A 14,563-nucleotide genomic window follows, 5' to 3' on the forward strand; every position below is an offset into this window, starting at 1 on the left:
CTGCGTTTTTCTTTTCTATAATGTGTTTTCTGACCTACCTTAAATTACAAAACTCATATCTATTATGCTGTAACTTCAAAATCAATAATTACAGAATGTATAACTGTGTTTGTATAAATACATTAGCAAAATGAATAATGTAATTTCATATTAAATATTGATTCGTAATAAAAGTTCAATACCAACTACATCTATCTACGAAAAGTAGTTGCTCATTATGGGCTCGCGTGTATTTTACTTTGGCTATTTCTTAAGCAGCTGGTGACTGTTGGGAAGTGATGCTGAGTTGTCTAAGCTTAGGTGATAATTGCTGAAGCTCTTAGCCCATGAATAATTTGTCATGGCTTTATATAAACAGTCTTGTTCCCATACATGATTCAAATAAACACATGAATACAATTCCAGCCATTCTAAATCCACCAATGGACGAAGCCTTGCATGCCAAGATGTTTCATGGTGATTTTTAAACCAGACTTCACCTAGCTGGTCAGTGTGAGTTGTTGAAGGTGGGGTATGGCAGGAGCAGTTCTAATACCACTCGCCACTGACGTTAGCCATGGCTGGGAATTGAACTCAGGTCAGCGGGTTCATAGTGTAACTCGCTAACCACTGCACAACCACTGCACCCCATAATTACCTGTTTAAACAATGCACATATATTTTCTGCGTATACCTAATGTATATATCCACATTCATGAAAAATAGATGTATATACTGTATAAGACCCGTGCCAAATTAGTTTTTTACACCTTTTGAAATATATTTTTTTAACGAATGTCTTCAAGCAAGATCTGGGCTGGGTAAATTGTTACAGAGCACTCTGCCAATTCCCAGCACAAATCTCTAAGTGACTAGCAGTCCCATTGTCAGACTTGATGACAATCACATTTCAGATGTTAATACCCCATAATGGTATTTATTTTCCAAACAAAATCTAATTATATCTGAGCACAGGAAATGTAAAACCATAATTACAAATCAAGATTTTTTTCCATTATTACAAGATACTTAACCTTCCATATAAAATGCATCGATTGATTTATAATATCTTGTTAACCTATTTGCATATGGTAAATATATGTTTGTGGATATTCAAGTTAACAATGGTAACTTAAAAACACTCTAAAACAACATAAATAATATGCCAATTTTATATTTCATAGCCTTGTGGCATCAGCAAGATGAGTATTGCGGTATTCTGTGGTTGGTTAAGTGTTGATATGTGACTTGTCTTTGTGTTGCCAGTAGACTGATTTCAAGGAAATATAATATTGCCACAGTAAATTTCTTCTATCCAGTTTTAATAATGAAACGAAAACCCTGTTTTTCCTCAGGCATAATGTGGGCTGTACTTTATATCTACCTTTTGTTCATTTATTAGAACAGTATTATTGATGGTGTTTGTAAAAAAAAAACATTAAAGTGCAGTTAAGTTCACATAAAATTGCCGTAATGGTCGAATGTAAAATGAATAGCAATATGCCAAACATTAAGATAAACAATTATATATAATAGTATCTTATTGCTACATTTGGTTATGAGAATTGTTCATAAAATTACCTGGTGAGCTGATGTAATAGTAGGATTAAAATGCCTTTACACACGCCAATTTAATTTGTTTGTCTTTGTCGAGTTGTGGAGGGTCTTAAACCACACATATTTGTACAGATAATTACATATCATAACCCAAAAATCAATTATTATTAACGCAAATTTTATATGAAAATGTAAAAGTGGCTGCTATACCATTTCCAAAAACACGTCCTGTCCCTGATTTTGTGTAGTTATGCAGCGAACACAGATGAGCAAGATGCTGCGAGCAGAACCAATATATATCAATGACACTACAGAAATTTGTACATTATGCTTGGTAAGTGTCAGGGTGTGTAATACTTAGTTTAGTTTTGGTTAATCTGGATGGATTTTTACTCTAATGAATAAGTATTGTTCAGGTCCAATCAGCTGGGTTTATAGATGTTTATTTTAACAAGATTAAGCTGCCATTGCATGGAATATTGGATAGATGTGGAAATACTTCCAAGATTAGTTCCAAATGAGAAGACTGTAAAAAAGCAATTAAAGTCCCCAAAAACATTGATTTATTGATGGCCTTAACAAATCATCCAATTGGCATTTCGAGCACACTGATTACCCCGGATCAGTATGAGTAATGTTCTATCAGGGGAACTTCCTGCTTTGGGTCTACAGTTTTATGGCTGACATTTGGGCTTCTTATACAATGTGGACTTTTGCTATGAGGCAATTAAATGCTATGTGTATTAGGCGGCTATTCCCCTGGTTGCTACTCAGTATCACAAGTAATTTGCACTGCAGTGCCTTATAGTTACTTGGGTGGGATATATACCCATCATCAAATCCATGATGGAATAAGTAGCCTCATCACAATTCCACGCTTTCAACAAAGCTTTTTGGAATTTGCTACAAGCATCTGATGTGTGCTTTACAGTCAAAGTAAAAAACAGCAGCTGATCTATGCTTTAAGCCATGCCGCAGGCAAGCACCTGAACTGACGAGACCTCTGAGCACACATCTCAAGGTCACTTGGCTTGTTTTGGCTAATAAAGTCTGAAGCCCCCAGTGATTACTTTTCACGTGACCTTGGTTATTATCTTATCAAAGGTATAATACCGTGTCAATAAAAGTAATAAAGCCTATGGTCAGAAGAGGGATATTGTACAGGCTTATGGCACATGTGTCAATTACTGTTATGTCCTTTCTGCGTTTGTGATTATGTTAACGTGATATCTTACAGCAACTAATAATTGAAAATGAGTACTCTTGATTTGAAGCTTTCGTGACTGCAGGAATTCATACTCTTTGGTTCTTTCGGTAAAGTCACGTAGATAGAAAAAAACCCTAATAATCACGACGTTTCGATAGCAAAACAAGCCATCGTCTTCAGGTGAACAAAAATATAAACAACAGGTGGACTGCTGAAGGAGGATATGTAGCGAGAGAGTGACTACAACCAACGGTTATATACGTTTGTGGTAGGTACAACCAAGGGTAAGTGGGCGGGACTAGGGATAGAATTTGCAAGTAAATGTAATTGCAGAGAGGTGAGGGGTGAGTGTCGGCTAATCCGAGGAGGGGGGGAGTAAATTTTGATTTAAAGCTTTCGTGACTGCAGGGATTCATATTCTTGGTTCTTTCGGTAAAGTCACGTGACTTTATCGAAAGAACCAAGAATATAAATTATAAATAATGCAAGCTTTTATTTGTGTACACTGTACCGTTATACATTTTATAGATAGCCAGGGTGTGATGTGTTTATTTACCACTGGATATAGATATACGCCTAAATGCTCAGAGAAAACACCTTGAACAAAATGATGACCAACCCCATGGTTCTACCATTTAATAACTCATTATTGTTCTTTGAATTGAACAGGGTCCTCATGTTTGATCTCGAGTGCCCTTGCCAATAATATCTAGTCGTGTGTAATAGCATTTGTTGAACAAGCCTGACTGCTGATGAGACGCAGAAGGTTTAAATCGGTCGAGTTTACTTCTTTATACAAATTGATTTACAAAATTGGTCCGGAAAGCGAGTAGGCTGATGGACTAAAACAATTTTTAATATTTATATGTGGAGATACAGAATGGAGTTCTGATTATATTGGTTCGATCACTTGGTTCATATCTTGCAAATAGCACATCTACTAAAGCATAGAGACTGCAAAGACTTGTCACTCCATTTTAATTTGCAGAGTAAGAGTAATAGTAAACTGTTTTACTTACTCTCTTGGATTAATAACGCACACAAAACAAATACTTCACCAACTACTTTATTTTTTTACCAATCCTTGACGTAAATATATTTTTCTCGTAAGTTGCATCAACTATAACTTCTAACTCATAACATTTTTTTCGAGAAAAGTGAAGATTTGGTGCCGTTTGTATAACAGCTCTAGGATATGATACATTTGCTTTTCTGGATGTCATAAATGTTCCAAACTTTGAACATGTCCTTCACTAAGTACCCTTTATTGGCTACACAGTACCACACTCAGCAATACCACACTACAGTATAACCATTTTAGGAATACTTGAAATATGCAATTTATGAGTTACATTACATAATTATACCCGACTTACCCACTGTCATTTAACAATTTTATATATTTTTTCAGGAGTAGATATTTGGTATAACACATAGCACAACAACATGGCACGAGTGTATTAAGCCTATTCTACTGCACCATTGCCAATGTGGTTGCTGATATTTTGTGGTATGTGTACGGTGTGTAGAGATTATTTTCTTGCAATAGACCACACTGTTTGGGGCGTCTGATCTGATCTGCTGACTTAATGATTAGTTTACAAGTGATCAGCGTTGCTAGTTCCTTCTTACCATCACAGTTTGCTTTTTGTGTGAACCAGATATATTTTTGTAACCAAAATTGAGTCCTGATGGTGAACTGGTAATCTCCATAATTGCTGAGCACAATATGAAATGCACGAATTGAATGCCACTCCCAATAATAACCCCAGTCATGATAAGCTGTATTAAAGCCATAATCACTATACTTTTTTTTAAACAAATACCTATTGATGTCTAACTAATCATGAGAACGATGGCTCGAGCAGTCACGAGAAAATATCCATCATGAAAATATCCAACATTATTTTGTAAGTTGCATTTACTTTGTTGAACCATTTTTGTTTTGCTCGGTTTTAAATCAAGTTATTTTGTTGTTGTCTCAAAGCCACGGGACAATGCATGGCAATACTGTGTGGTGTGTGAATAGGTGTTGACTTGCATGGGTAAATGTTCAAGCAAATGTGTACAGTGGGCCTGCAGTGAATTTGTATGCACACATTGTCACACACTCTCTTGGAATGTTCATCACAGTTATCCAATGTTGTGTAACAGAGAACTGACATACAAAGCCTGGATTTTGTTGTTTGGCACTGTATTTTTAATTGCGTGAGCAATAAATTATCTGTTTCTCAGTACGTTCAGGCCGATTTAGCGTTTGGTGGAAGGAGGAAGAGTTAAACATTACCACATTGTTGCCTTTAGATTGCCATCATTCACCACATGCTATATGATTAATCGTTTTTATTTGCTAAATATAAGATGTTGCATTTGTTGGGTGGTGGTATTAAGGCATAGTTGTTCTGTTAATACTTAATTTCATGGCCCAACACATTCTACCAAAGACATCACATTTGCCTCCCACTGCAACAGTGAACCAACCACCTTTGTTCTTCACCACAGCTAAGACCTAGCCCATGAATCTTCAAGGTCCATACTCTTCACCCTCTATAAGAAGATGATGTTGGTAATGTTCCCCACAATGTATACAAACTGTGGTATCAGCATCGTGTAATGAGATAGAGTTATCCATTTGCACGTCTGGCAGAGCTGTGCAATTCTTTGTTAGAGAATTGCCCACGGACGTGGGATATCTGAGATCCGTTCAAACGACCTCTGGTCCATATAGTAGAGGACATCACTTTCTCAGCCGCCGCTGGAAATCAGAGTAATCTTCGTCACTGTCTTGTCAGTTGGTCACATTTGCACACATTTATTTTTATGTTGACAGAATACCAGATGGGACAATGCATTTATTGAGGAAGACTGCGAATGGATTTTGCATGTGCACAGCGGATGTGTGCTTTTTAAATGCTTATATGGCCTTTCACCATGAAACCCCCACCTCTCCTGCAAAGAACCTCGGGACTGTGCCTCCCTCGCACCACATATCCCCTGTCAAGAGACCACACAATCCATGTGATGACGCATTTATACAAATGTAAACGTCGCAGTTTAAAAAAAGAAATGTCTCTTGTCCAGTCACATGGCAATGTGTGTTACGGAAAATTGGACAAACAGGTGGACAGCTTATGCATTAATACTGTTCATATGAATGTGCGTATGTTAGGATATATTATTTGTTTTGACATGAACATTCAATTTGTATTTGATACAGTTAACAGTTGTGGAGCAGGTGACATTTAAAGAAAGTGTTTTCATGTGCATTCAAATACTCCTAAAAAAGACTGTGAGCTTTGTCCCTGTCATAAGTAGGCCATTTATCTAAATTATAGCAGCTTAATACATAATATAATACAAATGTATCAATATTGCACATATTGTAATGTTTGTATTTACCTGTCTCAGTGCACATGCAAAAACCCGTAAACCTTGACATACAAGGAGTCTGCTTTTTTAAACAATTAATTTACCTTCTTTGCTTAAAAAAAATTGCTTTCACAAGAGTGAGCATTATTTAATGGCCTCGCTGGCTGCAAAACATACTTTGAGTTCACCTCTCTAGTGGAATGAAATTTACCTGGATATCGTATAACATAAAAAAACACATCATTTTAGTTCACCTATATTCTTGGTTCTTTCGGTAAAGTCACGTTGAAGGGAAACAATAACATATATAAATATATAAATATTTACTTCATTGTTTCCCTTCAACGTGACTTTACCGAAAGAACCAAGCATATGACTCACTGCAGTCACGAAAGCTTTAAATCAAAATTTAGTTCACCTCTCGAGTGGCATGAAATTTACCTGGATATCGCATAACATAAAAAACCCTGAAAGTGAAGCGTCAGAATTTCAATGAGCATTGAGTACTCCATGACCTGCGGTTCTCACTCACACAACCATAACAAGAAAGCCAGACCTCCTATTGAGAGTTTTAAAAAAATAATTATTATTCACTGCAACCTTGACTGACCTAGTGATAATGTACACAGTATTATGCATTTTTGGGGTTATTTGAATCATTGCGATATCATGTAACAAAAATTATGATACAAAGGGTTAAGTTGATAAGTGCACAGCTATTTTTGGCGTGTGCAGCGGTGGTGCAGTGATTAGCACACTGCGCTCCGAACCTGTCTGTCTGAGTTCGATTCCTCATGGCTAACAGCTCTGGCAATTGATATCCGCACCAGTCCTGTGTTACACTCCCCGCGTTTGATGTGTTAGAATGTGTGACGTTTTCAATTATTCCCCAGTGTGGCAAGCTATGGATATCTTTACTTCAGTGCTTTTCTGAGTGGTCGGGTAAAAGGATTTAAGAATATTATTACATTTGTGTTTGTCAGCCACGTACTCATTCTATTAATTTTCCATTTGATAATTAAACATTTGTTGCAGCTATCAATAGGCCGTAAAATGATCTTGAATTTCCTATTCTGTTCATTTTACATAACTTACACCACAGCCCACACGAAATTATTGAACACCATATAAAATTATTCCCGATTTCAAAGTACATTCAATCGGATGGCTGAAAGATAAATTATATTTATAAAATGAGCAGTGTAAATATGTTTTCATATTCAAATTTAATGCACAGATGCTGCTTCACCACCAAAAGCAATCAACAGGTGTTTCTTCTTCTTCTTCTATTGATGATAGCTGGGGGATGCGGTGGTGCCCCACCTCCCCCCCCCCCCCCCACTGCGTGGTTGCCAACCACGCGGCCACTGCCACTGGGGAGCGTGGAGTCTGCGTGCATGGGCAGGAACATACTGTGCAGTGTTTTCCCCTCCTCCCTGGCAACCGTATTGTCTCTGTGGACCTGTCTGCCGCCTGTCCAAGAAAGCGAGGATCCCCCAAGTTGGGAAAACCTCCTGGTGTGGAGAAAATATGTCAGCCGTTGGTGCTCGTGGTACTCGCCTGGCAAATATGCAGGGGAGCAGACAGGAGAAAGGGCAACCTTTATGGAGAATTCCCCGGAGTGACCGGAAATCAATGTTTGCCACTGAACGCCTACTTGTCAGTACGTGAATATTACATTTTTTGTGCTCATGTCACAAACGTGATCAATTATTTATTGGCTTCCTGCCCTGTCCTTAAACATTTTCATTCAAATTTCTTCTTTGTAAAATAATCTGCCCACCCATGCAGTCAACAAATGTCAGAATTGGCAATTGTGTGCAATGGATATTTTACAAGATCAAGAATATTCTTGGTTCTTTCGGTAAAGTCACGTAGAAGGGAAACAATAAAACAATAAAAATATAAAACAATATCGTTTCCCTTCTACGTGACTTTACCGAAAGAACGAAGAATATGAATCCCTTCAGTCACGAAAGCTTTAAATCAAAAGATCAAGAATGTTTTTCTCATATCAAGGAGATACGTTTCCACCAACATTTCAACAAAGCAGAAGTACCGTACTTCTTTCATAGTTCCTCGTTTTCATACAAAGTAATTAATAAGATTTGTTTAGTGATGTCAGACATGGTATGACTTGCTAGCAATGCCACACAATATGTACAGTATGTTAAAAAAAATTGTGGGGGGAGAAGACTAACAGCAAGATTTTGAGATATTAGCTTACTGTTTGTAACTATTTTGGTCATGTAGATTTGTGACAAGCAAAAGTTATCAGACATTTTGAAATGCTGTATCGGTAGAGAGTATCACAAGAAATGAAAGCAAATGCGAATTGGCTAGAGATGAGCTGCGGAAACCATTGAATTAAATTACCAAAGCGATGACAGCAGAGATATTTTGTCTAAACATCTCTCTTAGAAGGTGAGATTATTGTCTCAGTAGGTTTTTATTCGGGCTCAAGGTAAAGGGGTTTATTATGCAGCAGACATGAACAGTAGATTATGAAAAGGGATTTGACTCTGAAAATGATTACAGTTATACAAGCTATCATAAGCCAAGGCCTGAATAAAACATTATAAGGATAATGCAGCTACACTGAGATTACATGAAGAAAATAACAAAATACATATCAGATGCAGATTTGAACACGAAGATATGCTCTTTCCGAAGTTATTCGCAGCAACATTGGTAAGATATTTTATGGAAATTTAAGTCTAGAAATAAAAGTGTAAATAGAGAGAAAATATTAATCCCCTCAAATTTGCCCATGACAACAACCAATGGAATTAAATTGGAGGAAATTTTTGAATGACTTACTAAAGAAGGCTGCAAAGTGGGGCTCAAAATAAATAACCGAATGGATATTTTTTAATTGGAGCCTAATAGTAAAAAAAACTGTGCACGGATAATGCATATACATCGGGTGGCAATGCTCTTGCATACTCGTTGTGTGAGGCCTCGTGCAAACCATGCTAATTACTTTGTACCTCACGCTACGGCACACCTTATTAAAGCTAGATTACAGTGCTGACCCAAGGTCTTTGCCTTGGAATAGAATAATCAGTGAGCATGGGCAGATATCACCTCCAACTACGTGGACTGTCTTGTTGAGATGAATTGGATTGTTTTCCTTCTTCATTGGCACTATGATGCGCAGTGTATGTGTAATGACATGATGACACCTGCTGGCTGGGAAAGGGAAGCACGGGTATGGGCACCGCTAAAACAACATCCAATCTGAAAGGAAGAGGTATCTGGGGCAAAGGGGTTGGCTGAGATGCTCCTGGAACCTGCTCGAAGGTTTTACGATAGGGCGTGGCCAGAGGCGGAGCCTAGCTGCGCCTGGGGAGATATAAGCGGGAGCGGACCAGGGCTCGGGGTTCGTGTGTGGATTCTTTGGTCCGGACTGCGTCGCTGCTTGCTGTCATCTCTCTCCATCGTCCGGCCACGTGGAAGATCTCCTGCGGGGTTTCCATCGCCATCCTCGTCATGCCGCCAGGTCGTGGCGTAGCTGAGTGAGGGTGCTGGGACCACGCCGAGTGGTCGGCCATGTGTGTAGCCAATAGAGACGTTAATATCTAAGTGTTGTACTCAGAGTGAGAAGGATAAGGTTGGCCTGTGTTGTGCCCGTGTAAGGAATAAAAGAAGTAACCTCTACACGACTTGTCTTGGAAGTCGCTCATTACATATGCGAAGACAGTCTCTTTGAAATACACACGGCGCAAACAGGAATTCCAGCCAAATAGAAAAAAATAAACAATCACTTGGGACTTTCAGGGTCTAATTTCTACATTAATTTTAGGATTATAGATATGTTACATTATGTCATTATTAGGCTAATTGAGCTCACATATGAGTACATTGTGATGATGGTGGCTGTCGTACGTAATCTCCCAAAAAATATTTTTCATGATCCTTAAATGTTTTTTTATCGTATTTGAAAGCCTGGGCTGCAGCCATGATTTTAAATATCTTCGTGGTTCTCACATTGAAGACGCTGGGAAATGTGTCACTGCAGAACACACGGTGCTCTTTTATGAAGGCGTGTGATCACTTGGACTCTTGTACGTGTCTTATGGTTTATTTTTTGTTTAATGTGCGTGTGGTGGCTCGCGAATCTCTAGCGCCACACGTGGTGGAGAGTGGGTATTGGTGGGGCTTGAGTGGTGCTGCGCTGGTGACTGGATAGAAAAACATAAAAGTATCATCAGGAGGATGACGATCGCTTGTGTTGTGATCGATATGTCGTAGTTTTTTTTTAATTTAATTTACTTTTCTAGATTTGAAGCTTTCGTGACTGCAAGGATCCATACTCTTTGGTTCTATTCGGTAAAGTCACGTAGGTAAAAAAATAAACAAAAATCACGACGTTTCGGCCACAACACAAGTGGCCTTCATCAGGTGAAGGGACCAACCTGTCCAGAGGACAGCGCTGGAGTGAAAAAAGTCAAGCGCAGATCGCCTCCTTTAAGCTGTGAGTGAGTAAACAGAAAAGACGCCTTGACAAAGGAATTAGCATAACAATGTCAAGCTGTGCAAGCTCGCAAATAGCATAAAAATACATTAGCACCACCGTGAGAGTTTTGGATGCCACTAATTGAATGAACATACTGTACCATAAAACAAATCCAGCGCAGGTCGCCTCCTTTAAGCTGAGTGGGTAAACAGAAAAAACGCCTTGACAAAGGAATTAGCATAAAAATGTAAAGCTGTGCAAGCTCGTAAATAGCATCAAAAATACATTAGCACCACTTGTTTAATGGTACAGTATGTTCATTCAATTAGTGGCATCCCAAACTCTCACGGTGGTGCTAATGTATTTTTGATGCTATTTGCGAGCCTGCACAGCTTTACATTTTTATGCTAATTCCTTTGTCAAGGCGTCTTTTCTGTTTACCCACTCACAGCTTAAAGGAGGCGACCTGCGCTTGACTTTTTTCACTCCAACACTGTCCTCTGGACAGGTTGGTCCCTTCACCTGATGAAGGCCACTTGTGTTGTGGCCGAAACGTCGTGATTTTTGTTTATTTTTTTACCTACGTGACTTTACCGAATAGAACCAAAGAGTAATTTACTTTTATTTGTTTTCTATCTATGTGATTTTACTGAAAGAACCAAATAATATGAATTCCTGCAGTCACGAAAGTTTTAAGTCTAGTCTCACTCAGGCGGCATGTAGATAATGAAGGAGTCTTTTAGAAAGTTACAAGAATCTGGCCAATTGGGCGTGATCTCGCTGAGACGGCACACAACAATACTGTAGCAATAGGGTCATCAGGAAGGGGGGCAGTTCGCTGGTAGCGGGGTTACTTGCACCTCTGTACGTCACATGTTTTTTGGTGCCTCTTGCTCTCTCGCGATGTTTGTAGTTTTTTTGATTCACGTGTGTTTTGTTACATACCTCGTTTGTCAGTTGTGAAATATTCCTTAAGACCCATGTACTCGTTCTCAGCAATATTGATCGTTATTGTTTTTTGGTGCTGCTGTGCTCACACACCACGGATCTCCCTTGTAAAATATAAAACAATGGGAGCCGTCTTCTGGGTTCTTTCGGTAAAGTCACGCTGTCTTCCGGACAGTCCTGTTTCTTCACCTGAGGAAGGCTACTTGTGTTGTGGCCGAAACGTCGTGAGAATTTTATTGTTATTATTTTTATTATTTTATCTCCATTATACGTGACTTTACCGAAAGAACCCAAAAGATGAATCCCTGCAGTCACGAAAGCTTTAAATCGAAATTCAATGGGAGCCGCTTTGGCGCCAGTGAGACTGGTGGCAAACCGTGCTCAGCTGGTAGGCCTCGATGATATTTAAACACCCCGCTCCCTCGGAGTGCTCGGGGCGTTCGTGTCTGGGTCACGTCCCGACTTCCTCAAGTCCCTGAGAGTGTGCGGCGCTCCTCGATGAGCCACCTGAGGAGTTCAGAAAAGGCCTCTCCTTTCATAGCGCAGGGGGTTCTCAGCCACGGTTGAGTACGTTCCCTTATGCTCTTTTTATGGTATTTTGATAATTTAAATCAAGTGCCCATTGTAATGGGAATTTACTGAATAAAGAGTTTCATGATTGAAGACCTCCAACTGGACAATGCTTTGTTCATGCTACGTTACCCAATGCCAGTGCTGGCTGTGCCACTGTGGACATGTAGGTGTTGCTGATACACAACCAGCCTGATATTACATATACGTGTGTGTATTTGTATGTTTTAACCGTTTATCTGGACGTATATGCACAAGTCTGTGCCTTTGTTTTTGGCCTGTCATCCACACCTATAGCTAAATTTTTCTACCATTCAAGCCATTGTCTCCCACTGTTATTGACCCTGTCAACCCTTCGAAAACAGCAGTTTCCGCAAGTGCATCACAGACATTTAAAAAAATATGTGGTGTATGACAATCGTGAAGGACTTATATATGATGATTCAGTTGTTCGTTTATAACAGTGATTAAACATTCTAAAATAATATGCACTGTATCTATCACCATCAATCATGATCAATCTACTGCTGGATGAAGGTCCCACCAAGCGGTTGTCATCTCCCACGAACCTGCAGTGTGTATGTTGGTGACTGCGTAATATATAAAGTATATATTTTATGATAAAAAAAATAAAAATGACATTTTTGGAACAAATGTAATAAAAATAATTATTTTAAGCTCAAAACTGAAGAGGCACCATGCATTTAATTTTCCATTACTGTATTTTTCATGCGATATTATTCTTTATTCTTATAACGCTGACTCCAAATCCCTTTTAACGTGAGTGTTTTCTTCCTTGTCGCCTTTGCCACCGTGTGGGTAGCACGATCCAACGGGGAAGGACTTGACCATTCTTCCGCTGCTGGAGCACTGTCAGAGCACACACATGAACATCTGGCTGGGCATCATATACGCCTACAAGGGCCTGCTCATGGTATGCTGGGCGGCGGTGGCAGAGTGCGTAAACTCTCAGTGCTTCCAGACTCCCCAAGTGTTATTACTCGAGTTGCCAGGATATAAGAAAAACCACGATGCAGTATACATTTTCACGATGTGATGATTATCGTGATATCAATTTCCCAAGCCATTGCAATCATATCTGACAATTTTTTGCATTGCTTTTGCGTGCCCTTTGCTGTACTTTCAGTATGAATATATTTTTTAAAGAGTTATTCAACTGCAGTTCACTCAAATTATAGCTTCTGTAAGTCTTATAATGATTTTGATTTAAAGCTTTCGTGACTGCAGGGATTCATATTATTGGTTCTTTCGGTAAAGTCACGTAGAAGGGAAACAATAAAATAATAAAATTAGAAATAATTAAATTCTCACGACGTTTCGACTGCAACACAAGCAATCATCATCAGGTGTGAAAACCACAGCAAGAAAATTTGAAACCGCCACTTTTTTCAAATTTTCTTGCTGTTGGTTTCACACCTGATGATGATGATTGCTTGTGTTGCAGTCGAAACTTCGTGATACTTGTATTGTTTAATATTGTATTATTATATTGTTTCTCTTATAATGATTCCAGGTATAATGTACGTGCTGTCAGTTACGCGAAAAAGAAAGGAACTGCAAGGATGTTGATGTCATATAACAGCTAAGTCGTTAATTACTTTGGAAAACATTTGGCAAAATACTGATTTAATGGTTAATAGCTATTTATCTACAAATTTATTATTGTGAACAGTAATTACTGTTAAAAAATCCTCCAGAAAATAAATGATATAAAAATATATATGAGCAACGATAATTATATAACAATATTTATCAAAATGTATAATACGATTATTGTGGACCTTATATCTTAATATGTTTTCGTATTACCATATCGTGGCAATCCGAGTTAATACATTATTTGTTTACAATTTACTGTTTATTGTTAACTGCTGCCTTTTGGAAATGTTTGTTTTTCCTTGTGCATTGTCTATGCCAGACACGGGGCTAACATGTTTTTGTCTGTTTCCAAAAATACAAATGTAGGTTTTGTCACCATGTCAACTTCCACAGATGTGCAAAGTGATCCAATATGGCTCCGTTAAATTCCAGAATGCATGCTTGCTCAACAACACATTGTGTAACAGACAATCTCCTCGTGTCTCTTTTGGATGCCTTTTGAGGGTAGAAATTACAAAAGGCATTACACCACTATGTGTGGAGCATAGATTTGCAATTCTGGACGCGTAGATAGTGATTATACAACCGTACACACATTCCTCTTGTGAGCCACTAAAGTAAAGTGGAAAATTTCAAAGATAAAAGAAACATTATTATTTACAACCCTTTAATAATCCACTGGTCAATGCCATGTCACTACTCTGGTCAGTGTGGATTGGTGAAGGAGGGGGACCAGGATCAGTCCAGATGTTTCTCGCCACTGATGTTAGCTGGGGCCGGGAATTGAACTCAGATGGCCAGTTTTTTACCGCAAGTGTGTTACGGACTATGCCACTGCTTTCCAAAATGCTAAG

General features: G+C 38.6%; 1 protein-coding gene across 8 annotated transcripts in view; it reads left to right on the forward strand.

The window, feature by feature from the left end:
* Positions 1–14,563, forward strand: part of LOC116948019 (gamma-aminobutyric acid type B receptor subunit 2) — a 161,116-nt gene that overhangs the window by 93,941 nt on the left and 52,612 nt on the right. For 7 of the 8 annotated variants that reach the window (XM_032964330.2, XM_032964321.2, XM_032964346.2 and 4 more), the window contains one exon: positions 12,913–13,023. The exons of the other annotated variant lie outside the window; for it this stretch is intronic. In XM_032964330.2, the coding sequence (XP_032820221.1) occupies positions 12,913–13,023 (111 nt within the window). The remainder of the gene's footprint in view (positions 1–12,912; positions 13,024–14,563) is intronic. 8 annotated transcript variants of the gene reach the window in all.

This window comes from Petromyzon marinus, chromosome 2, assembly GCF_048934315.1.
Source record: "Petromyzon marinus isolate PM22_M1 ecotype Great Lakes invasive population chromosome 2, UKy_Petmar_22M1.pri1.0, whole genome shotgun sequence".
In the NCBI taxonomy this organism is placed as follows: domain Eukaryota; kingdom Metazoa; phylum Chordata; class Hyperoartia; order Petromyzontiformes; family Petromyzontidae; genus Petromyzon; species Petromyzon marinus.